This window comes from Aethalodelphis obliquidens, unplaced genomic scaffold (assembly GCF_003676395.1).
Source record: "Aethalodelphis obliquidens isolate GAN/ISIS:26980383/991018 unplaced genomic scaffold, ASM367639v1 scaffold95, whole genome shotgun sequence".
Lineage (NCBI taxonomy): Eukaryota > Metazoa > Chordata > Mammalia > Artiodactyla > Delphinidae > Aethalodelphis > Aethalodelphis obliquidens.
The window spans coordinates 1487658-1512585 of record NW_020838039.1 but is presented as its reverse complement, the minus strand read 5'-3'; the positions used below and the strand labels follow the sequence as shown (position 1 = coordinate 1512585).

Below are 24928 nucleotides of genomic sequence, written 5' to 3'. Positions count from 1 at the left end.
TTACAAATGGATGTTCAGGTTGTTTTCAAAGAGAAGTTTCAGAAAAGTTTTTAGCAATGGCAAGTAGAAAAACATAATTATAGCTTCATGAGGTTACTAATTGGAAGGACAACATCTTAATGCATAAAGAATCTTATTTCTATATAGTACAAGTCTACAATTGCTGAAGAGACAATTGCTCAAATCAGTTGCCTTTAACCTTTAATTTTTGTACAGGTTAACAAAAATCTTCCTATTTTCAGTTAAACATAAAGATCTTTTCTTTGAGGAGAAAAATATTCCAGCAACTACTAAATCAATTTTGTATTTGAAGGATCAAGAATAAACAATTACATAGTTTTGAAAAGATTCTATAAAAGCAATCAAACAATGAAAAGCAAAGTTATGAACACTACATAGGAAGAAGTTCCTACTTATAATAGGTACATGCAACATATTTTGAATCAATAAATAGCAACTTTCTGATCTCAGTACTTGGTAGTATATATGATAATTTATTATTTTGATTTGCTGGAATACTACTACACTAATACATGGTTTTAAGAAAATATTATAGAGAAGTTTTATTGCCACTTGTTTACTCCACATAAAGGAGAAAAAGAGACAGAGTCAATGACACCCCAATATAATTTCTTTAGAAGTCTGATACAAGAAACCACAGAAAACATTCTTAACCAATAAGACATGAATTAGATTCTAAATGCATTTTCTATGATATAAGACATGGAGAAAAAAGGAACAAAACACTCAAGTGTACCATTTGCAAGAGTAGTTTCTGCAATTTCAACAATCTCTTATCTAGGCATTTAACAGCACTGTAAGTTTAAAATGCATTTAGGAATTAAGAGAATGAATAATACTCCTTAGAGTACACAATTTATTCAAACATTTAAAAATAAATTAGTTACACAGAATATAGTGAAATTAGTCAAAAACAGTATCAAGTAATTTGTTTTTAAAGTGGCAGTACAACACAGTAAAAGCAGTGGCTTTAATAACTATTTGGGAGAATCACACAGAAGCAACTAGAAATACTTTTCAAAGAAATATGCAAATTTTTACTTTTTCTTTTTTCCATTTATAATTTAGAATTTTAGCTCTACTTTATGTCTTTTTGGTAGGTGATCTTAACATCTGAGGTTAAAGGGACAGGCCTCACAATTAAGTAGCCATCTTCTTTGAATATTTCATCCTTCTGTTCCTGTGAATATAATCACCTTTCAGTTGCATGACTCCTTCAGCCTGATTCACATTTCATATCTCAAAGAATATGTTTCTAATAAAGAGACGGTGCATATTGACTCTACTATTAATTTTTCAAACCATTGTCAGGTCCTTCAAGGCTGTGCTTCTGACTACCCACACATGATGTAACAGCCAGCCACATGTTCCATTTACTTCACTTTACTTCCCTTATGAGTAGTTCATATTTTATGGGTAGCTAGGGTACCAACTTAGTAATGTTAGATGACTACTGTATAGATAAAACCAGTAATGGAAATGTAACACCTTCATGTTCCTAAATGCTATACACATGACAAAGGCAGAAATATGTTAAAGAAAAAAACATTTTAAATGATCTTAGAAAGAATAAAAGATCCCCTCCCCCACAAAAATACATGTAACACACTAGTAACCATACCTAGACAAGCATTATAATACAAGAACTCCATTAGACATAAGAAATAGCTGAAGCCAGGTTTTGAGCCTTATCCTCCACATCCAGCCAGTTGTAGCCAGTCCACTGAGTGCTACGGAGTTAAATGCTTTTGGGATTGACTGAAATACGGTTACAATTGTACAAGAGAACACTGGTTCAGATCCAGCAATGACTTATGGACTTGCCCACAGGCTGACAGCAAAAAACTGGGACATTTAAATCTGCTTCACGATAGACCTTTATCTGCTAGCTGAGCCCACTTACAATTTTTTCTTCTTATTTTTTTGATCTAATATATCCAAGGCACTGGCTTTTGGAATGTGGCCTTCTGCCTTACTGTACTGACAAGCCTAGGTTGCCATTTAATAAGGACCATCACAGCTACTAGGCAATGAGCTTCAGGGCTGGACAGACGGAGTAGTGTTCTTCACTGCCGCAGCTTCCTTGTGAACAAGATGACTGACAGCAGTAAACTATACTAAATTCTAAGGCATGACTAAAGGAAAATTTAGGAAGGCCTAAAAGAGAGGTACCAAACTTGCACTGCAAATACAAAATATAATATTTTAATATTCTTCATAAATATTTATAAAAATATACACATATAACAAATAAGCCACTTTATAATGCTGCTAAAACCATGAAGAGCTGTTAGATCAGTAGATATATCAATATCCTGGGCTTTAAAGTAATCTAAAGAAATATTTTCAATTAAAGTTCAATAAATATACTGGAGAGAATATAACAGGAAAAACAGTTTCAATCTTTCTGTTTTTACAATATCTTTTATTGGTAATGATGGACTTGAAGTATTCAACAGTTCAACTACAATCTATAAAGGGTTTTTGTAAAAATGCATTCATTTACTGAAAATAAATAAATCCAGACTCTGTACAGTTTAGAAAAACTATGATGGTGGCAAATAACAAAATAGAAAGATAATAAATCTTGGGTTCAAAATGAAATGACTAAATCAAAGAAGAGTGTTAAACATATTTTTGGAGTCTCCTCATTAGGGAGTCATGTAATGGACACCATTCCCTCTCAAGGCTCTCAAATGGGCACTAGAATAATGTCGACTTTAAAGCCTTCTCCTCTAATATCCCCTCTGGTTCAATTTTTGATTATGAAACAAATCCTTTCGGCATGCAATGAAAAAATAAAACTGCAGATTCGTTCAGAGGGAATTAGTTCAGTTAGATCTTTTGGTGTCCTAACAATTCAAACTGAAATTAAGGGCTTCCCACAGCATTCCTATAAGCTTCTGAAAACACAACTAAAGGGCACTCAGAAAGATGAAACATTTTTCCTATTTCTGTAATAGCCAAGGAATTGAAAACTCAACACCTAGAAAAAGCAAGGCATAAATTCATCAGCACCAAGTAGAAAAGATCTTCAAATGGAGCAGGTCTGTTATGTGTCCTGATATCCTTGTGTTGATGAATAGGTTCCAATCTCCCCTCTAGGAAAAATCCACTGCCTAAGGTTAACACCTTTAGGCAAAAGCTCAGCAAATGACTTCATTTTACATTTTGATTCATACACACTTTTTAAAAAAAGGAATTTCAAGGTTTTGGCACTCCTTTAAACACATTTTTTTTGGAGGAGAGATGGTTTCAGGTTAGAGTGTCTTCCTTCCCTACTTCATTATTTGTTAAAGTGGGAAGTATGAACTTTATTACTAGTAGTTTCAGCTACCATTTCAAAAGTTGCACTTAGTCACAATACAACAGTTTACATTTAAATGAGACTCTAGTAGTAGTTAAAATTGTTCAAAGGTGGCCATTACAAAATACTGGTAGTCTTTCTTGCCTATCAGATGTTATTAAATTGTTGGTGGCTGGAGTTCAAGTCACATACAGTCAACCACATTACTGGATCCATGACCTACATCTCGAATTTGGCTAGTTAAACAGGCACACACAGCTACACCTGCTCCAGCTCTGCAGTGAGACACAGATCCAACAAGCTCCCACCTGAAAAGATAGAGGAGAAAGGATGTTATCTTAAAACAAATCATGATTTACTTTACTCAAAAGACAAAACAAAAAAATCCCTATTATGGGACTGGTTTTGAAAGATAGTAAGCTATCCCCAAAGTTTTCTATTAACTACATGTAGCAGCATTTTAGCACTCCGGAATAATCTGTTACTGGAAGATCCCATTAAAGTGTAAAGGAAATAAAAATTACCTATTCAGCACTGGATCAAATGCTTCTACTGTATTTAAGTATGCATTGCCATTATGACCACCAACTGCAAAGATTTTGCCCATCACTGTTGCGATCCCCACTCCACCCCTGGGAGTGGTAAGGGCTGCTACATAATCCCACTTGTTGCTTCGAGGATCATACCGCTCAACTGAACTCAGAGGAGAATTATCATCAAAACCACCTATATAAAGAAAGATTTTTAAAATAGCATTATGTTTCATAGAAATTAACCATTAAATTTCAGTTCAATAGCTTCTACAAACCAATCTTTTCAAAACATTTTAGAAAATCCCAACATCTATCACTACTACCAACTCCTATTATACATTTACTACAATTCAAGATAATTTAAATAGTATTTTCCTCAATATTAGGATTAAAAATCTTAAAGTGAGAAAAACTAAAGTCCCTATATTTAAGCAGATAATTTAGGAGAAAAAAAACCCACGGACATTCATATAATTTTCCCTTAGCTTCCTAGAGGCAAGCAAGAAAGTACTGAGATTCCTTCTCTTTGTGTGTACATGTATATATTAGATTTTTAAACAGTAAGAAGGCTTGAGAAGAGAATAAACTACACTAAGTCACTTGACTCATTTAAATATGTCAAAGTTTTCCAACTGTTTCCCTTAGTACTATAATCGTAATCATAATTACAGAGATGGTGGACTATGACTGAATTCTTACCAATTTTTGCCAAAACTACATCTTCATGCTCCCTATTCTAGATGACGACAGTCCTCTCCACAGATCATCTTAACAATGTTACTTATTATGTTCCTGATTGTTAAACACAGAGACTGCTATTTTAACAGTGCTCTTTCCTTTAAAAATATATGTGTCTCTTTTTAGGCTCCACCTCAGTCTACATGAGTAATAGGTCTCCCTGATGACTAAGCCTATTTTCCTGAGGACAGAAGTGTTGATATTCTGACAGTCTATTTAGAAACAAGGTCAGGTTAAAAAAAAAAATCAACAAAGTTAACTTCTCTAATGGGTTTAATTTTATTAAATCAATTGAGGTAAAATTCACTGATCGGGAGTTCCCTGGTGGTGCAGTGGTTAAGAATCCGCCTGCCAAAGCAGGGGACACAGGTTCGAGCCCTGGTCCGGGAAGAACCCACATGCCGTGGAGCAACTAAGCCCGTGAGTCACAACTACTGAGCCTGCACTGTAGAGCCCGCGAGCCGCAACTACTGAGCCCATGCACCACAACTACTGAAGCCCATGTGCCTAGAGCCTGTGCTCCACAAGAAAAGAAGCCACAGCACTGAGAAGCCCATGCACCACAACAAAGAGTAGCCCCCGCTAGACACAACTAGCGAAAGCCCGTGCACAGCAACAAAGAATCAACGCAGCCAAGAATTAATTAATTAAAAAATAAAATAAAATTCACTGATCTTAGTTCATAATTCAGTGACTTTTAACAAATGTAATAGTGTTATCACCACCACAACCATGATAAAAAACATTTTTTCACTGTAACAAAGGCTCTACTTTCAATTATTGCTAATGCTAATGTAGAAGAGATTAAGTTTTTAATACAGGGTAGTTATATTTTTCATGGCCCTCTTTTTCATGGGCTCCCTATCATTTCCCTAGCTAATGCATATAAATTTTGAACAAAGAACTCAAAGCAGAGGAACAGAAAAGGGAGGATGCAATTAGCTTCCTGTACATACAGTTACCTTCAAAGTTTTCTTATTCAAATCAGTTGTACCTGTTTTAAGTAGAACTTGAATGACCAAGAGGGTTTTTATTTTAAGGTTCTACTTGAGTCAGTCTTATTTTTACCATGTCTGTTCTACTATAAGTGCCCAGAAGATTTAACAAGTAACAGCAACAATGATACTCCTGTTGAGATATAACATATGTCAATGCCTGTGCTAGATAGGGAGCTGAGAGAGGTAGCAATGGTGTAAGTGTAAGAACTCTGGGTTCTCACAGACCCTGCTTCAAATTCCAGCCTTGTCAACTTATTTAGGCCTGTGACTATATTATTCACTCTCTCAGTCTCTCACTACCTCAAAGAGCTGCTGTGATGATTGGGCTAGACTGAAAAGGTAAAAAATTATGTTATTTCTCTTATTCAATACACATAAGCACTGAAATACTCAGTATTACTTCTATTACTTGTAGATGTTAAAGTGCTAACAATATCCCACTCTCTTATCAAGAACTCTTTTAAGTTTTTTTTTAACATCTTTATTGGAGTATAATTGCTTTACAATGGTGTGTTAGTTTCTGCTTTATAACAAAGTGAATCAGTTATACCTATGCATATGTTCCCATATCACTTCCCTCTTGCATCTCCCTCCCTCCCATCCTCCCTATCCCACCCCTCCAGGTGGTCACAACACACAGAGCTGATCTCCCTGTGCTATGCGGCTACTTCCCACTAGCTAGCTATTTTACGTTTCGTAGTGTATATACGCCCATGCCACACTCTCACTTTGTCACAGCTTACCCTTCCCCCTCCCCGTATCAAGTCCATTCTCTAGTAGGTCTGTGTCTTTATTCCCGTCTTGACCCTAGGTTCTTCATGACCTTTTTTTTTTTTCCTTAGATTCCATATATATGTGTTAGCATACGGTATTTCTTTTTCTCTTACTTCACTCTGTATGACAGACTCTAGGTCCATCCACCTCACTACAAATAACTCAATTTTGTTTCTTTTTATGGCTGGGTAATATTCCATTGTATATATATGCCACATCTTCTTTATCCATTCATCTGTTGATGGACACTTAGGTTGCTTCCATGTCCTGGCTATTTTAAATAGAGCTGCAATGAACACTGTGGTACATGATTCTTTTTGAATTATGGTTTTCTCAGGGCATACGCCCAGTAGTGGGATTGCTGGGTCATATGGTAGTTCTATTTTTAGTTCTTTAAGGAACCTCCATACTGTTCTCCATAGTGGCTGTATCAATTTACATTCCCACCAACAGTGTATGAGGGTTCCCTTTTCTCCACACCCTCTCCAGCATTTATTGTTTGTAGATGTTTTGATGATGGCCATTCTGACCGGTGTGAGATGATATCTCATTGTAGTTTTGATTTGCATTTCTCTAATGATTAATGACGTTGAGCATTCTTTCATGTGTTTGTTGGCAATCTGTATATCTTCTTTGGAGAAATGTCTATTCAGGTCTTCTGCCCACTTTTTGATTGGGTTGTTTGTTTTTTTGAGATTGAGCCGCATGAGCTGCTTGTAAATTTTGGAGATTAATCCTTTGTCAGTTGCTTCATTTGCAAATATTTTCTCACATTCTGAGGGTTGTCTTTCCGTCTTGTTTATGGTTTCCTTTGCTGTGCAAAAGCTTTAAAGTTTCATTAGGTCTCATTTGTTTATTTTTGCTTTTATTTCCATTTCTCTAGGAGGTGGGTCAAAAAGGATCATGCTGTGGTTTATGTCATGGAGTGTTCTGCCTATGTTTCCTTCTAAGAGTTTAATAGTGTCTGGCCTTACATTTAGGTCTTTAATCCATTTTGAATTTATTTTTGTGTATGGTGTTAGGGAGTGTTCTAATTTCATTCTTTTACATGTAGCTGTCCAGTTTTCCCAGCACCACTTATTGAAGAGGCTGTCTTTTCTCCACTGTATATTCTTGCCTCCTTTATCAAAGATAAGGTGACCATATGTGTGTAGATTTATCTCTGGGCTTTCTATTCTGTTCCATTGATCTGTATTTCTATTTTTGTGCCAGTACCATACTGTCTTGATTACTGTAGCTTTGTAGTATAGTTTGAAGTCCAGGAGCCTGATTCCTCCAGCTCCGTTTTTCCTCCATTTTTCTTTCTCAAGATTGCTTTGGCTATTCCCCTCCAACTCTATTATACAGTAAGTCAAAAAGCAATACAAAGACACTAACTGCCATCATGCATATGAAATACCTATTGGTTTGCTTAGTCAACACAATTCCCTTGAAATGAAGACAAGAAAAGTAAAGTAAAAATACAGAGGTAGAGTTTTAAACATGAAAGATGAAGATGTAAACAAAGAAGCTTGAATATGAATCTTAAGAATTCAAAAGCAAATCTTAGGACTGATTCCACTTGGGCCTAAATGCAATGTAAATTTGTGTCACTGACACTATCATTGTATGTCCTGTAAAAAATTAAACTAGAGAAATATCCACTCACCAACAACATATAAGCAACCATGGAGCTCACTAACTCCATTGCCTGCTCTTCGCTGACCCATTTCTTTAACTTCTATCCATTTATCGAGATGTGGATCATACCTCTCCACACTAGATAGAGAAGCTACTCCATCATTGCCACCTACTGCATAAACATGGTTCTAAATAAAGAAAGAAAAAAAAAACACAAGACATTAGATTTTGAATTGATTTACATGCTGTCCTAATGGTAGACCAGAATGTGCAAGAGAGCAGTATTTCATATAATAATCTGGTGTGTAATCAATATCTGCATACTGGAAATATGAATACATCAGACCTTTCCTTATTTGGTTAGGTATGTGATGCAATGCAATCCAGTGAGCAAGCTGCAACATAACTTACCACAAGAGCCACAGAGCCAACTCCTCCTCGGGGAGTATTCATTGGTGCCACTGTACTCCACTGATCAGAGTCTATGTCGTATCTCTCAACATCGTTGAAGCAAGTGTTGTCATCTAACCCTCCAATTGCATAAATTGGGCCTCCCAAGGAGGCCAAGGCAATTCCTCGCCTGCAAAAACAATAAAAGACACTTCAGCATTCCATTTGTTTCCAGAAAAAAGGTAGCAAAATAATTTTGCTAATGTACCCATTTATCACATTAAATGTCAATGTGGCTTTTTCCTGTTATTTTTAGGTTTATCAAAGCTTCTGAATAGATGGCTACAGGGTTGCCAAATTGTGCAAGTGTATGTGAACAGTGCCCTCTGGAGTTTTATAATGCATAGCCTACACAGGTTACTTTAAACTTAAATGAAATAATAAAGGAAAACCCAACAAAATACTATAAATGGAGTCCAAAACATTCAGTTAGTAAAACACTCAGTTGCATAATTAAGAGACTGATGAATTGACAGAGATGGTCTGCTACAGAGGTCAGAAGTCAATCTCATTACTAAATTCACGTAATTGCAGAGCACATTTTGTTGCAGTGTTTCATTACATCACACAAAAGAACATCAATTTTATATTACAAGCTTTATATCACATTGCTTAACTTCTGAAGGGCATCTATTTATCTTGGAACAGAAGAGACTTAGCCCATGTTAAAAGCTAATTCATCATAATGGTGACTGAAAAAAAAATTATATCAATTTCTTAAAAAACACACTGCAGCAATCAAAAGTTGAACGATTCTAAAATTTATCTGTCACTGACCTGGTATATACTTTGGATAATGTGTATTGCTTAAACCTTTACTACCTTGCTTCTTCCTCTGTCACCCATTTGAGAAAGCAGTAGACACAACTGATATTAATTTGTCAATATAGGTAATGCACCAAGAACAGTGATTAGCCCATATTCAGTGCTGTGTATTAGCTACTATTATTTCTGGAGAGAACTTCTGCTCTACTGAGATTATAACTCTCAGTTTACCAAAAGAGTATCCTAGGAAAGAATTCTTAAGGATAATGTTGTCATTCATTTTGTGTCCTTAACTTCTTTTCCCTTGAGTATAAAGCAATGACTTACAAAATACTGTGGTTATAAAAACTTTCAGGTGTAGGTGAACACATGCGTGTACACTCTAGAATATACAAGTGTTATATCGTGGCAGAAGTGAGTATACCATATAATTCCCCCCTCCCTTCACCCCCTAAATCACAAGACCATAAGACACTATTGATTATTTCTTACTCCTCAAAACTCTCTTGATTTTTGTGACATCACATGTTTGAGTTTCCTCCTCCATTACATCTCTGGCTGGTACTTTTCAGCTTCCTTTACCAGTGCCTTCTTCTCTATGCTGTCACTGAATTATGAAGTTCCCTAAGGCCTCTTATCACCCTATACTCTCTCTGTAGGCAATTTCATTCTTTCCATAGATTTATAACTCTAATATGTATTTCCAGATATATATACAGCTTCTACTTCAAATCTGTGTGTCTGGATCTTCAACCTTAACTTTAATCTAAGTGAAACTTACTGTCTACCTCCTTGTGCTAGGCAGATTTTAAGATGTCTTCCTCCACAATATTCACCCTCTGGTTTTACTCCTATGATTATACTACGTTACATGGCAAAGTGGAGATTACCTGAATGAGCTTAATCTAACCACGTAAGCCCTATAAAAGCAGAGAGGTTTCTCCAGCTGGTAGCAGAAGACAGGTCAGAAACTCAAAGAACGTGGTAGATTCTACAAGTTGCTGCTAGTTTGAAGATTGAGGGGAGCACTTGGAAAGGACCTCAGAATGGCTTCTAGGAGCTGAGAGTGACCCCTGGCCTACAGCCAGTAAAAACAAGAAACTCAGTCCTTCAATCACAAAGAACTGCATTCTATCAATAACCTAAATGACCTTGGAAGTAGTTTCTTCCCCAGAGCCTCCATTAGAGCCTACAGCTTACACCTTGATTTTGGTCTTGTGGAGCCTAAGTGGAAAACTCAGTTACAGTTCCTGGACTTCTGACCTGTGGAACTGTGAACTAATTAATGGATGTTGTTCTAAGCTTCTAAGTTTGTCATAATTGGTTACACAGCAAGAGAAAACTAATATACCCATTAGAAGACAAACAAAAACTTGATCCTGTACACCGTCTTGCTCTTCCTAATGCAGAAAGTCACACCACTATCCATATCCAGTTGTTTAAGCCAGAAACTTAAGGATCATCTTAGCCTCTTCCTTATTGTTCTTTTTACCTCCCACATCTAATTATTATAAACTCTTGTTGACTGTACACTTCTGAACTCTCTCAAATATGTCCTCTTTCCTCTATCTCAACTTCTTCCACTTTAGTCCAAGCCACCGTTATTTCTTCAACTAAAAATATTACAATAACCCTTTTGGTTTCCCAGACTGTTTTCACTCTGGTCTTCCTCAAATACATTCTCCATTTCATAGCAGAGGATCTTTGAAAAGAGAAATCTGATTCTATCACTCCCCTACTATCAAAAAAAAAAATGTGTGTGTATTTCAAAGCGCACCAGATTAAAAAATCTTGGCAAACTTGAAAGGCCCTTATTTTTTGCCTGCTATTTCAGCTGTCTGTTGACACTATCCCCTTTGATCTGTCAGCCACATGGGACTTCTTTCATGCTCTCAGCTCTCATTCATCTCCAGATTTTCAAAGGCTCTTCATCTCTTTCCATCCACCAACCTTACACCACCCACCACCCACCACTTAATGAGTCTAAATTCTTTTGTTCCTTCAGACCTTAGGTTAAATGGGACTCCACTCTCAAGCATTCTTTACTTACGCTAGTGCTAGCATTATTACCCTTGTAATTATGTCTTTATTTCTATCTTGTCTTTTAGAATGTAAGCTCTATGGCTGTCTTATTTATTGCTGTATCTTCAGCACTTGGTATATCCTGTAATGGGCATTTAACCAGTATTTGCTGAATAAATAAATCAACCCCTAGAGATGCTCTGTTAGGATGATGGGTTTCAATAAAACCATACCTTGAACAAACATCAGTATCCATTTTAGTGAAAAGATGAAAAAGAAAAAGGGGGAAAAACAGAAAACCAGGTATTTAACATATGAATATTATTTTGGAATACACACTGAAACAATGATTTGGGGGGATACAAATTATAAAAACAAATAACATGAGAAAATAAATGCAGTTCTATTATTTTTTATACAGTTGGAAAGCTATTGTAGTGCTCAGGATATATTTTAGAAGATTAAAGAAATTCAACTGCTATTTTGTTAGACAAGTTTCACTCAATTCTCAGCTAAAAACCAGCTTAGCATGATAAGGAGGCAAGAGTATAAAGATTAAAAATGTACTTAAGGATTTTCTCCCCTATTTTAATTCATGTGTTAGAATTTAAACTGTTTGTAGTTACCATGTAGCATAAATCAAGCCCTACTAAAGTATTAAAATGTCATTTATAGATAAGTAGTGTATTTTAAGGCTAGGTTTTCCCCACTAAGATTCTCCTCATGAGTGAAAAAAAGGCCAAAAATCTCTTTTCAGCCGAACTCTCTTCACATTTCCATCTAAGTTTTCATACTTCTAACACACAAGAAAACTCAGTTAAAAATACTATGTTAAATTAATCAAGAATAGAAAACTAGATGTCAATGTATCCCCATGTGCAAAATTATCTTCAGTTGAGCACCACTAGTACATAGGAACGCAACTATTTTTGAAACTTTTCTGAAAATTTTAAATTATTTCAAAATAAAAATTTAAATAAATGCTCAGGTATGAGTCAAAACTATGACAATCATTATCATACTCAAAGACATGATTCTATTCTTAATTCTCAGGAAAATTTTGAAAGTTATAACGAAGCATCACATTGGATGCTTTCACAAAATGTGTTTAGGAAGGTATTTAAAGTTTCTAAAAATGTAGAGTAAAAAATTAGCCCTTTCAGTTATAGGAAGCTTTCTTTATTTTCCACCAACAAATCAAAATAAATGTCCATGCTCATCTACCTCTTTGTGTTCATTGATGCCTTCATCATCCATTTATTATTGAGAGGATCAAACATCTCCATACTACCTAAATGTTCATTTCCATCATGTCCACCCACTGCATACACTTTACCTGTAAAGTAAAGAAGTATTTTCATTTGTTTCCAAGTAAATAAATTTATATATAATCAATATATAATTAAAATAGCACAATTAACTTTCAACAAATATTCTTCTGTTCAACATTATGATCAAGTCACTTCAGTAGTCAAATGAAAATAAATGTAAGCTTCTGCTTAATAAAATGCCTGAAACACGCTGTTTTACAAGTTATTTAAATGTTCAAACATTATCCTGCCCTTAGGTTTCCCAACTTTTTATTACTTAGTAGATGAAATCACTAATCATCCTTGCAAAGAATGTTTAATAAAATGAAAAAATGCTCTTGTATAAAGAAAATATAAAACTCTTAATATATCAAACCTTTTCTAAATGAAACAAATAAAAATTGGAACTATTAACATACCAAAATGGTAACTGTGACTATTTAGGTGTCTGGGTTACAGATGATTTTTGTTTTTTATTAAAATATGTTTTCTTATTTCTCCCCAAAGCATTTATACTTCTATAACTGGAAGAAAAGTGACTTTTTAATTCTCCTAACAATTTATCCATGGTTCTGCAATTAATTCATTTTTAGTAACCAGGTAAAAAACCTCATTTCAATAATAATAATTAGGTATAGAAAAAAGTTAATATATATTTATTATTTGTGTTCAATAAATATTTTTCTTTAGTTTGGTTATTTTGTAAATATAACTCAGAATAGTTTAACTCCCTTTTCCTTAATACTCATCTCCTGTTAAGCATCCATATGCAAGAGATTGTACACTGAGCATCTATGGGCATAAAACAAGTAAACATTCACCAAATAACCTGATATATTGAAACATATTTTATAATGTAGGAATTTTCTTATAGAAAGAAATTCTCAAAGTTCAAATATTTAAAAGACCATTGTGGTGACACGATGTGATTTAACACAAAAGCAGACCCACCTTCCACTGAGATTACACCCACATGTCGCCTTCGACTGTTCATTTCTGGTCCAAAGAACCAACTGTTTTTGTTGATAGAATAGCATTCGATACTGCGAAAGGGGTCACCCGATCCACCACGACCACCTACACAAAATAGCACACCTAAAGGTAAAGCCACAAAATAGAGGTTAAAATCACAGCTACCCCTTTTTTTTTTTTTTTTACAGCTAATTTTATTTTTATTTTTTATTTTTTGGCCATACCACACGGCTTGTGGGATGTTAGTTCCCTGACCAGGAATTGAACCCAGGCCCATGGCAGTGAGAGAATGGAGTTCTAACCACTGGACTGCCAGGAAATTCCCCCTAACCAAAAAAAAAAAAAAAATAGATAAATAAGTGTGGAAAAAAACTTACGAACTCAAAATTTTGATTAACAGGAAAAAAAAATTATTTGGATAGCATTTAACGTCATTATACCACTAAAAATCTAATTTTCTTTTCTTCCCCCTCATTTGAACTTTTCAAAGAATAGAATACATCAGTTATCTCAGCTTGTTAACATTCCACTATAATACGGTTGAGTTCCTCACCCACCCTGAAAAATTGCTCTTGCTAGTAAGGTCATGACAAAATCCAACAAACTCATAAAGTTAATTTCTGACTGAATACAATTACAACATTTGATATACTGATCACCCTAGTTTTTTTGGAAACTCCTTAACTCTTGATTTCCATAATATCAAAGTCTCCTTTTGTCTCCAATCATTTCTCTCTTTTCTGTTTTCTGTTTCATTCTCAGCCTACTTCTCACATACTTCATGCTTACACAGGAAAAGTTCAATCCCTTTACTTAAAATTCCATCTGTATCATAATGCCTTCCAATCTACACTTCTAAGCCACATTTCCACTTGATGTCCCAGAGGCACCTCAAACCCATCATAAAAGATCTCCCTTCCTCACTCACCTAAAGACCTTCGTCCTTCCCTGAGGTATCCTTTCTCTCCCTCGCTATTCCCACAGCCACTGTTAGTTCAGGCCCTCATCAGCTATTACTGCAAAATCTTGTTCTCTCTTATCACTTAGTACTCTTTTGCTTTCAGACTGTCAACTGAATAATCTAATTAAAAGGCTCTTTCAACAGCTTTTCATTACCTGTATCAGTAGTTCTTAAAAATTTTACTGAATGCCACTAAATTGTACATTTAAAAATGGTTAAAATGGTGATTTTTATGGTATATGTGTTTTACCACAATTTTTCTTAACAAATCAAAACTTTATTCTGGGGACTTCCCTGGTGGCGCAGTGGTTAAGACCCCATGCTCCCAATGCAGGGGGCCTGGGTTCGAACCCTGGTCAGGGAACTAGATCCCACATGCTGCAACTAAAAGATCCTGTATGCCTCAACAAAGATCCCGTGTGCTACAACTAAGACCCGACTCAGCCAAATTAAAAAAAAGGAAAAAAAAAAACCTTTATTCTGATTCAGAATCACCAGAGGAGCTATTTTATAAAACACAGATTGCTGGGCCTGACCCCTCCCCCACCAAGAGTTTGATTCAGTTGGTTTGGGGTAGGTCCAAAATTTTGAATTTTTAAAAACTTCCCAAGTGAATGGTCATGCTGCTGGTCAAGAGGCCACCACTTGCTTCACACTATGAGAACCACTGCTCTACAGGATAAAGCCTTAGTAGAGCATAAAGGCCTTGCATTGTCCAACGCGATTTTCTCCCGGTCTTTCCTTTAATGTTTAAGCTCCTGCATCACCCATATAGTGATCATCCTCAATGTTCTGGTAACAACTTTTGGTAACTCTCATTCATGTAACATACAGTATTGAAATGATCTATTATGCTGATATCTGTCACCAGAGTCTAAGCGAGATTAAGATAGTGTGTTAAGTGTTTATGCACTAATAAAGACGAGTACAGTGCCTGGCGTGTACTAAACATTCAATAAATGTAAAATAAACTGAATACCCTTTTCTCTAACTGGCACCCAGAAAAACATCTATTTATTATTCAAAACTAAGACTGGGGGTTATTTTCCCTATAAAACCTCTGTCCCTTCCAAAGTAAAAATAACCACTCTTTTTGCTTCCCACTATACCTTTTGATTATATCAAAGTACCTTTAATACTTTATGGCATTTACTTATTCATATGTCTATTTCCCTAGATCAGACTGAAAGTTCTCTCAAAATAGGAACGGCTGTAGTCTATTTGTGTGTTTGCATTTCTAATGCCTAACCCAGAACCCGGCACATAGTAGGCACTTAATATATGTTTGCTGAATGACTACATACATGAATGACCAGAACTGCCTGTGCTATCTTTTCCAACCAATTCAATGTTTTAAGTCAGAGAATTAAAGTTGAAAGAATTAAATTAAAGAATTAAATTTAAGAATTAAATTAAATGAAAGAATTAAATTAAAGTTGAAAGTTGAATTAAAGTTGAAAATTAAAAAGAATTAAAGAATTAAATTAAATGAAATAATTAAGGTTGAAAGAGATTTTAAAGATCCTGCAGTCAAAATTATTTATAAACTGAAGCCTTCAGAGATTAAGAAATCTGCCCCAAATTACAGATGTTTTATGGCACAGCTGGAATTATAGTCCCAGAATGTAATCCCAATTATTGATTAGATTTTATTTAAGTGGACCCTAATATTTCAGCTACATAGGTCACCTAGGGACATGACATGGAAGGAAAAAAATTAAAATGAAGTAAAAAGATCACGACACAAATCCTTTCTCCACTGTTCTGTATAGCCTTGGGCATCCTTTCACTCTGATTCTTAGCTTCCTCATCCATAAAATGGAATAACACCACCTTTCTCACAATAAGGATCAAATCCTTCACTAAAACCTACTTCATAAAGTTCTTGCAATCATGTAAGAGATCATGTATATGAGGGTCTAATACATTTGGCATATAACCTAGACTGCCAAAATCTTTGAATTCAAGTCTGAATCTGAAGAATTAAATACCTTGACTTCTTAAAACAGGATTCACAACTAAAAAAATCTACACTTCAAAAATTTAATACTTGAAACCAACCTATAAAAGAAAAATAAGCCATCCTTTTCATGTTAAACTATTTAGAAGAACTACTTCTTCATAGGCAGATCTACAACATTCAAATTTTCTTTATACTATCTAGATAAAGTCCCACTATTCATTACCATGTACTGCCTTTTGTTGTTTTTAGGCTATTCCACGGATCTCTTTTTTTAATAACCACATTAGGTCACAGCAGATGTACAGGAAGTCTGTGTTCAGAGTACTGATTCCAGAATTCACTGACCACATTTATTCTCCCTTATCCCACAAATATACTCTTTTTAAAGAGTAACATAAGTGAACATAAAACTATTTTCTTGGGAAAACATGAAAGTCTGTAAATTATGGCAAATAAAGGCGAAAATGCATGCCTCCTCAAGTATAAGAGCTTTATATTCTAAGAGTTTAATGTGGTCTGTTATACTATTAACATTAGATGTATTAAGTACCTTTCTTTTGATGTGATAAAATGCAAAAATAAACATTTAAATATGCAGTATGTGTTAAGCTCCATGTTTGGTACCAGGGATACAAAGTTATTAAGATACCTACCTGTCTCTGAAGGGCTCAAAACATGTCAAATAAATTTCAATGCAACATAGTAAGATGTGAAAAGCAAGTGTCATTTAAGCAAAAATGACAGAGGATCTAATTCTGCCTAGAAGAATCAAAAAGAGCCCCAAAGAAAAGATATTTCAGCAGGCTCTCCAGAGTGTATAAGTCTTGTTACAGCTTTTTAAAAAATTGGCTTATTGGTAAAACTATCTGAAATCATGCACAGTAAGAATTCATATATAACCTTACTTGCCAATTATTACTTTAAGACAATCAGATACTAATTATCTGATTAGGTTAGGTTTCAGCAAACATAACCAACCGTCAAATACAACAAAATTCCTTAGAGCAGAGTTGATAAAATGAGTAATTTAATTACCAGCAGTATGTTTCCTTGGGGTAGTCCGAATGGAGTATTCAAAGTCAGGTACTGCTCTGCTACTCAAGTGAAGGTGGTAATTTCTTGCTTCATCCAATAAATCTCTACATTTTAGATTTTGTTTGACAATCTGTTCTTTTGCCACAACACCCATAAGAAAATCAACCGGCAACAGCGGCAAACGAACCTAAGATTGTGAATAGTTGCAGATATAAAATTTAAGTTGCAATTGGACAGTTCATTCTCTACTTTCACTGCAGCATGTTCTCTTTTTAAAACTCATTTACCTTCTAAAATCTGAATGAAGCTCAATGTGCCAAGTTCTAAAGCAATTTAGATTGCTTTAGATGATATCTAAAGATATCTCAAAGGGATTTTTAAAATATTCAGGTTAAAAAGCAAGTAATGATCTTTCTAATTCAAATAAGACACATTCAGACTTATCCTTAAATGATTTAGTAAGTAGGAAAGAGTCAAAGCCATTTTCACATCATATTACATCAACGGATAATCTACACTTTTTATGATAAATGGAACATGCTGATTTGCTTCCATATCATTTCATTTCTATACACAATCTTATTCATCCCTACCTGTGCAAGTGTTTCATCCAACCATTTGGAATGATGCTGAGGATTGGCAAGAAGCCACTTGATGGCTGCACTATAGACCTGCTTTTCATTCTCAATATTTAGATCACTGGAGGCCAAAAGCTTATGGAGATGCTGGGGTGACACACTTACAAAGTCTTCACACTCCACCACTTCAGGAAAATGCTCACAGGCATACTGATCCGCCATGTCCATTAAGTCTATTCGATTGTGACTTTCTGCAAAGGCTCTTACTGCCAGACAATTGGAGGGATGAAAATGTAACTTCATGTATTCACAACAAGCTCTAGCCACCAGTTCAACCTGTAGAATACAGGCTGCATATAAGAGAGGCTGGACATTGTCAACAGTCAAAGTGAGTCGTGAAGAATAGACAAACTTTACCAAGTCTTCTATTGCATCACCATCAAAATCTCTGATCTCAATCAGTGTTTGCTTGGCTTCAGCCATTTCAGAGAGAAACATAGCTCTGAAGTAGGGAATAACACAAGCCAATACCAGTTTGTGACAAGAGATTAGCTTTGAGCCAACCTGTTCAAAACAAAACAAAGAGAGACTCAGTTTAATATCAAAATTAGCCTGAGATCAGCATTGAGTACATGCTGTATAGCAGGGATAAAAACTCCAGACAAGTTTAGTGTATTTGTTTTAGCAATGTAATCCTTTGTCACTTACTTTCAATCTAGGCCAATTTCTTAAGGTCACGCAATTTTCTTCTTCCAAGTTAGAGTCAAATCTTTTATACATGTATCTATAATGTATTATACCATAAACTATGATTTTTCTGTATTATCTCACATTTCAGAAGCATTTTGTGAATTAATGAGGCTAATAGCAAACATCACTTAGCACTTACTATGTATCAGGCACTATACTTTTTTTTGGTCTAAGAGTCCCTTCTTTTTTTCCAATTTTATTGACATACAATGTTGTATAAGTTTAAGGTATGCAACATTATGATTTGATATATGTATATATTGTGAAACGATTAGCACAGTTTTAGTAAGCTATTCATCACCTCATATAATTACAAATTTTTTTCTTTCTGATGAGAACTTTTAAGATCTACTCTCTTAGCAACTTTCAAATATACAACACAGTATTGTTAACTACAGTTATCGTGTCAGGCACTATTCTAAGTGCTTTTCATATATTAACTCACTCGATTGTCCCAATGCCCCTATGAGTCGATACTATTATTATCCACAATTTACCAGTGAGAAAATTGAAGGAGAGTAAACAAATCAATGTTAGTATTTACTATGAGCTTAACTGAAGTTTTTTCATTTCCTATTTAAATCATTTTGAAATGATATCTTGTAGAAATGTAATAACACTGAAATCTCACCACTTTGTTGAAAAATTAGATTGCTTCCAATAGTCTGCCATTACAAACACAGTAGTGAACTTTGTTGTAGGAGAATCTTTGTTTACATTCTCTATTATTTCCTAGAGATAAATTCCTAAAAACAGAAATGCTGTTTCAAAGGATAAGTACAATTTGGATACATACTACTAAATTGTCCATTTCTGATCTGCTTACAATATTTGTGCCATATTCTGAATGTTATCTTAAGAAAAATCTGCCAATTCAATGTATTAAATACCTCATTGTTTTAGTTTACTTGTTACTAATATGATTGAATCATTCATAAATTTTGGACTACGTTTATTTCTTCTAAGAACTCTTTCTATGACTTTTTTTCTCATTTGTAAGAACTCCTCAGACATTTAGAATATTAGTCATTTGTCATATATACATTTCAAAACTTCTCTTTTATAAGTATGCTTCAAAATTTTATTCACTCCCTATGGACTTTTATATAATCCAATCAATCTTTTTCCTTATGACTTCTGCCTTAGGTGCTATGCTTGAAATGGGAATCATTCTAACAGTCCATAAATATTTACAGGTATTTTTTCTAGTTTTATGTTTTTCACAAATCTATTTCCATCTGGAATTTTTTGGTACTGAGAAGACAGATATCTTTTTTTATTGATGTATAGTTGCTGTACAATATTATATGTTACAGTTGTACAATATACTGATTCACAATTTTTAAAGGTTATACTCCATTTACAGTTATTATAAAACATTGGCTATACTCCCTGTGTTGTACAATATATCCTTGTACCTTATTTTATACATATAGTTTGTACCTCTTACTCATCTTATTTTTAACACAGTAGTTATCCAGTTTTCCCAGCACTTTATGTTAAATAATCAATGAGTACAAGTAATAGGATAGTAGTGTTTTAGCAATTATCCTGTTTCCATGTAACATTTTGATTATGTAATACACTTATAGTTGTGTTTCATTATTTGGGAACTAATTTTAAAATAAGAACTCCTAAAGAAAAAGGCCTGAGGAATGTTACAATGTATAAAAGGTTTTGCTTATAAATGCCCCTTACCCAGCTTTTTTCACTAATGTAGAGGAAGAATGAATATCACTTATTTCAACAAGTACAAGATGATTGTTTCTGTTGGTTATGCTATATTCACTTTGTTAAAATAATTTAGAAGGCAGGATTTAGAGTCTACTGAGATTCAAGTTGTAAACTATACTACAGCAGAAAGCTTGGCATGTTCTCAAATTCACACTAGCCCTAAAATGGGATCTGAAAGCTGATATTAAACATTTAAAAAATAGTCTAAAAATACTTTTTTTTTTTTTGATCATCTGCACTGGCCACCACTGAGATTTAGTTTCTATGTAAATATCTGTAAATCTCACATGACATAAACCTGCTCAATTAAACAACTTACAAAGACTCTATTACATAATAGTACTATAAAATAAGGTACTACAGGTGCGGCCAGAAAGGCGGCCGCCCCCTTGCCTGTCACGCACTGCACGTTCATTGGGAAACTGGTGCTAAACCATTCGTAGACGACTGCTTCTGGGTCGGGGTTTTATAGGTAGCAGAGGAGCTCCCTCGCTGCAATCTACTGAAAGTCAGCCCTCGACACAAAGTTGTTGGTTTTTTTTAGTATTTTTTTTTTAAGAAAAGAAAGTACTACAATTTTCAGATAAACATCATTTTTACAATGCCTTCTCATCCAAGCTGTACAAATCAATGGCCCTCAAGCTATCTTCATGTTGTTTATAAGGCTCTGTCCCTCTGTAACTTTAATTTGATTCAAATAAACTAAAACATGTATATTTAATATACACACATACACACAAAATCATACCCTTATGCACCCTTTTAGAATAAATACCCATCGTCTAAATAAGAAAATTTTAACATTCAGATATATTCACAAATTTGGGGGAGAAAGTTTATAAACTGGTAATTCCCAGTTAAGGCCCTCATACTGTTTAATGATTAAATGCAAATTTATTCTTGTATGAGAATAAATTCTCGTTGCCTAAAATCCTTCGGTAGGAGTGACAGTGATTTAAAATGCTTCCTTCATCCCCTTGGACAATTTAAAGTTACTGTTATGGACTATGGCTGGTAGCAGCAGTGTTTTCAGTTTTGTGCTGAATTCTGGGAACATTGTTTTTGATTGGAATAAAGGAATTGATACTTGGATGTTAAGAGTTCTACAATGGCTGGGCATTTTCTTTTGTTTTCTAAGTTTTGTGAATGTGGGGCTAATGCAAACTAACATTTTTGTAAAAATAAATAAATAAATAAATACCCATTCTTAACTTTAAAAAGATCTTTGAGCCTTATATATGAAATAGGAACATCAAAAAATTTGGGCTTGGCCTCTTGCCTTCCAAGATGGCCCACACTCTGTCTATGGAGTGTGTATCTCCCTGAATAAACTTTTCACTTTACTATGTCTTGCTCTTGAATTCTTGCCTGCACAAAGCCAAGAACCCACACTTGGTGGCCATCCCAGGGACTCAGACATGACTTGGGATGTGACCATCCTCTCGCACCCCACTCTCTTTCCTGCAACATCTTTTCTGGCACCCAATGCGGGACCTCAAAGGCCATAATCTCGATCCGCCTATTGGGCTATGGCTCCCCTCTGAAGGGTGGCTGGGACTTATCCTGAGCCATGTAGATTCCAGTAGCCCATTAAGTGGCAGCTGACGTCGCCTGCAGGATCTGGCAGAGACCAGTTCTCTGGCCGTGAAGAAGCGCACTGAGGCCAAGGCTTTTCCCACTCAGTCTTTCTCATTCTCCTATTGCTCTATGTCTTTGGACTTGAAAAGATCCACCCAGACGACCACCAAACATCCAAATTAAGACTGCGCGGCAAGTAACTGACAACTTGGTTGGGTCTAAAGAACTCCTTCCAAGGGGCTTATCTGGTGGCACAGTGGTTGAGAATCTGCCTGCCAATGCAGGGGACACGGGTTCGAGCCCTGGTCTGGGAGGATCCCACATGACGCAGAGCAACTAGGCCCGTGAGCCACAACTACTGAGCCTGCGCGTCTGGAGCCTATGCTCCAAAACAGGAGAGGCCGCGACAGTGAGAGGCCTGCACACCGCGATGAAGAGCGGCCCTCGCTTGCCACAACTAGAGAAAGCCCTCGCAGAGAAACGAAGACCCAGCACAGCCAAAAATAAAAAACATGGGCTTTTATGCATTTATTAGCTTTCCTTTGACACTATGCAGTCTCATGTTGTTAAGAGTTTATTTCTAAATTTTTCTTCTCTGGTACATAAATATAAGTATCAATTACCAAAAATATTTTATCAGAAATTTTAAAATGAAAGAAATCGAAGTCTAAAGACTAGATGTTTAAAACTGGGTGAAAAATACACAAACTACAAAATATTAGACATTATTATACCATTTAAAATGATATAAATACTACAGCATATGTCCTTGATACTAGGGAATTTTCTAATTTACATTTTGATTAGATAAGTGAACATATGAATAATTCAAGATGCTCGGGGAAAAGAAAACACGTCAAGCTTAAACCCAAGTAGTGAAATATGTTGAATATCAACATTAACATAATGATCCTTTATTTTTTAACAAAAGCTTGAAATACAAACCGCTAATCCAAACCTTGAGTAACTGTCCATGGATTAGCCAATAGGGATCAAAATACAATGAAACAGGGACTTCCCTGGTGGTGCAGTGGTTAAGAATCCACCTGCCAACGCAGGGGACATGGGTTCGAGCCCTGGTCTGGGAAGATTCCACATGCCGCGGAGCAACTAAGCCCGTGCGCCACAACTACTGAGCCTACACTCTAGAGCCCGCTAGCCACAACTACTGAATCCTGCGCACCTAGAGCCCATGCTCCGCAACAAGAGAAGCTACTGCAATGAGAAGCCCACACACCAAAACGAAGAGTAGCCCCTGCTCGCTGCAACTAGAGAAAGCCTGCGCGCAGCAATGAAGACCCAACACAGCCATAAATAAATAAATTTATATATATATAAAAAATTCCATTAACTATCAGCCCTGACTTTCAAAAGGAACCTATCTATTATCTTACATTAAAGGTCACTTACTTTTCAAGTTTTCTTTTTTCCCCTCAACTACAATATATATTTAAAGTGTAAAATCAAGAAAGTACAGAAAAATATAAGGGAAAAAGTTTACTCACAATTCAACAAACACTGTCAACCTGTTGGCGTATTTCCTTTTAACTTTTTCCCATGCATTTTGAAACATAATAGACTGTCCTGAATTTTGTCACCTTTTCCTAAGTTTCTGAAAACTTTCAACTCTTCATGCTTATTCTACACAGTGGATGTAACACAGTTTATTTATTCTGATATCAGCCATTAAGACAACTTTTCCATATTTTAAATATAAACAGTATCTTAGAACAGGAAGTTTTTTCAACATTTCAGAATACTTCCTTGAGATAAAATCTGAAAAGCAGAATTAATGAGTCAATAAATATAAGCTTTTTACAGCTCTTGATACATACGGCCAAACCATCCATGAAAAACAAGGAATGAATTTACATATCCATCAGCAGTGTTTGAGAATAATCCCTTCATCAAAATTTCAAAGCAATAAATAATGTTCAATATGTTGATAACTGAACAATTTTTCAATTGATTTAATTTTTACTTCTTTGACATTTTTAGTACTTTACTTAACAGTAACTCAAGCTAAATGTTTGAGACCGATATTGAAATAAAAGTGTAGAAAACACATAGAACAGAAATGAAGACTGGAGGGAAAAAAGCCTATATACCCAAGTCTCCTTTTATGTACATTTATAAGCTGTATTCTAATTTTTCAGTTTAAGCCCTTGTAATTTTGCCCTTTTATCTCAATTAGCTACTCTTTTTCAATAATCCACCAATTTTATTCAGTCAGAGTAGCCATAAACATGTTTAATTGCCAGGTCAAGAAGGGGTTAAATGTATAAGACTCAATGTCTTGGCTTGTAGTGAATTACCATATCACAATGTCTAGTCACATTCACTGTTCTACAATCTTATCTCACTACGTTTACTTTAAAAACCTACACAATGAAAACAATAATTTTTAGGTAGCATTTTGGGGGTCAAATAAACAAGGATCTATGGATATAAACACTCAAATATCCCTTCTTCTGAGCAACATTAAAAATAAAATCAGAAATTGAGCTATTTGTAATGAGGTGGATAGACCTAGAGTCTGTCATACAGAGTGAAGTAAGTCAGAAAGAGAGAGACAAATACCGTATGCTAACACATATATATGGAATTTAAAAAAAAAATGTCATGAAAAACCTAGGGGTGAAACAGGAATAAAGACACAGACTTACTAGAGAATGGACTTGAGGCTATGGGGAGGGGGAAGTGTAAACGGTGACAAAGCGATAAAGAGGCATGGACATATATACACTACCAAACGTAAGGTAGATAGCTAGTGGGAAGCAGCCGCATAGCACAGGGAGATCAGCTCGGTGCTTTGTGAC

General features: G+C 35.2%; 1 protein-coding gene across 9 annotated transcripts in view; it reads right to left on the bottom strand.

The window, feature by feature from the left end:
- Positions 1-609: 609 nt before the first annotated feature.
- The window catches only part of KLHL8 (kelch like family member 8), a 60621-nt gene continuing 36302 nt past the window's right edge, over positions 610-24928 (bottom strand). For 5 of the 9 annotated variants that reach the window (XM_027095912.1, XM_027095913.1, XM_027095915.1 and 2 more), the window contains 8 exons: positions 18063-18611; positions 17470-17656; positions 13490-13633; positions 12453-12564; positions 8403-8571; positions 8020-8179; positions 3853-4054; positions 610-3636 (listed from right to left, as the gene is read on the bottom strand). In XM_027095912.1, coding sequence (XP_026951713.1) covers positions 3513-3636; positions 3853-4054; positions 8020-8179; positions 8403-8571; positions 12453-12564; positions 13490-13633; positions 17470-17656; positions 18063-18611 — 1647 coding nt within the window. In that variant the 3' untranslated portion in view covers positions 610-3512. The remainder of the gene's footprint in view (positions 3637-3852; positions 4055-8019; positions 8180-8402; positions 8572-12452; positions 12565-13489; positions 13634-17469; positions 17657-18062; positions 18612-24928) is intronic. The other 4 variants (XM_027095918.1, XM_027095917.1, XM_027095919.1 and 1 more) reach the window with 4 other exon arrangements.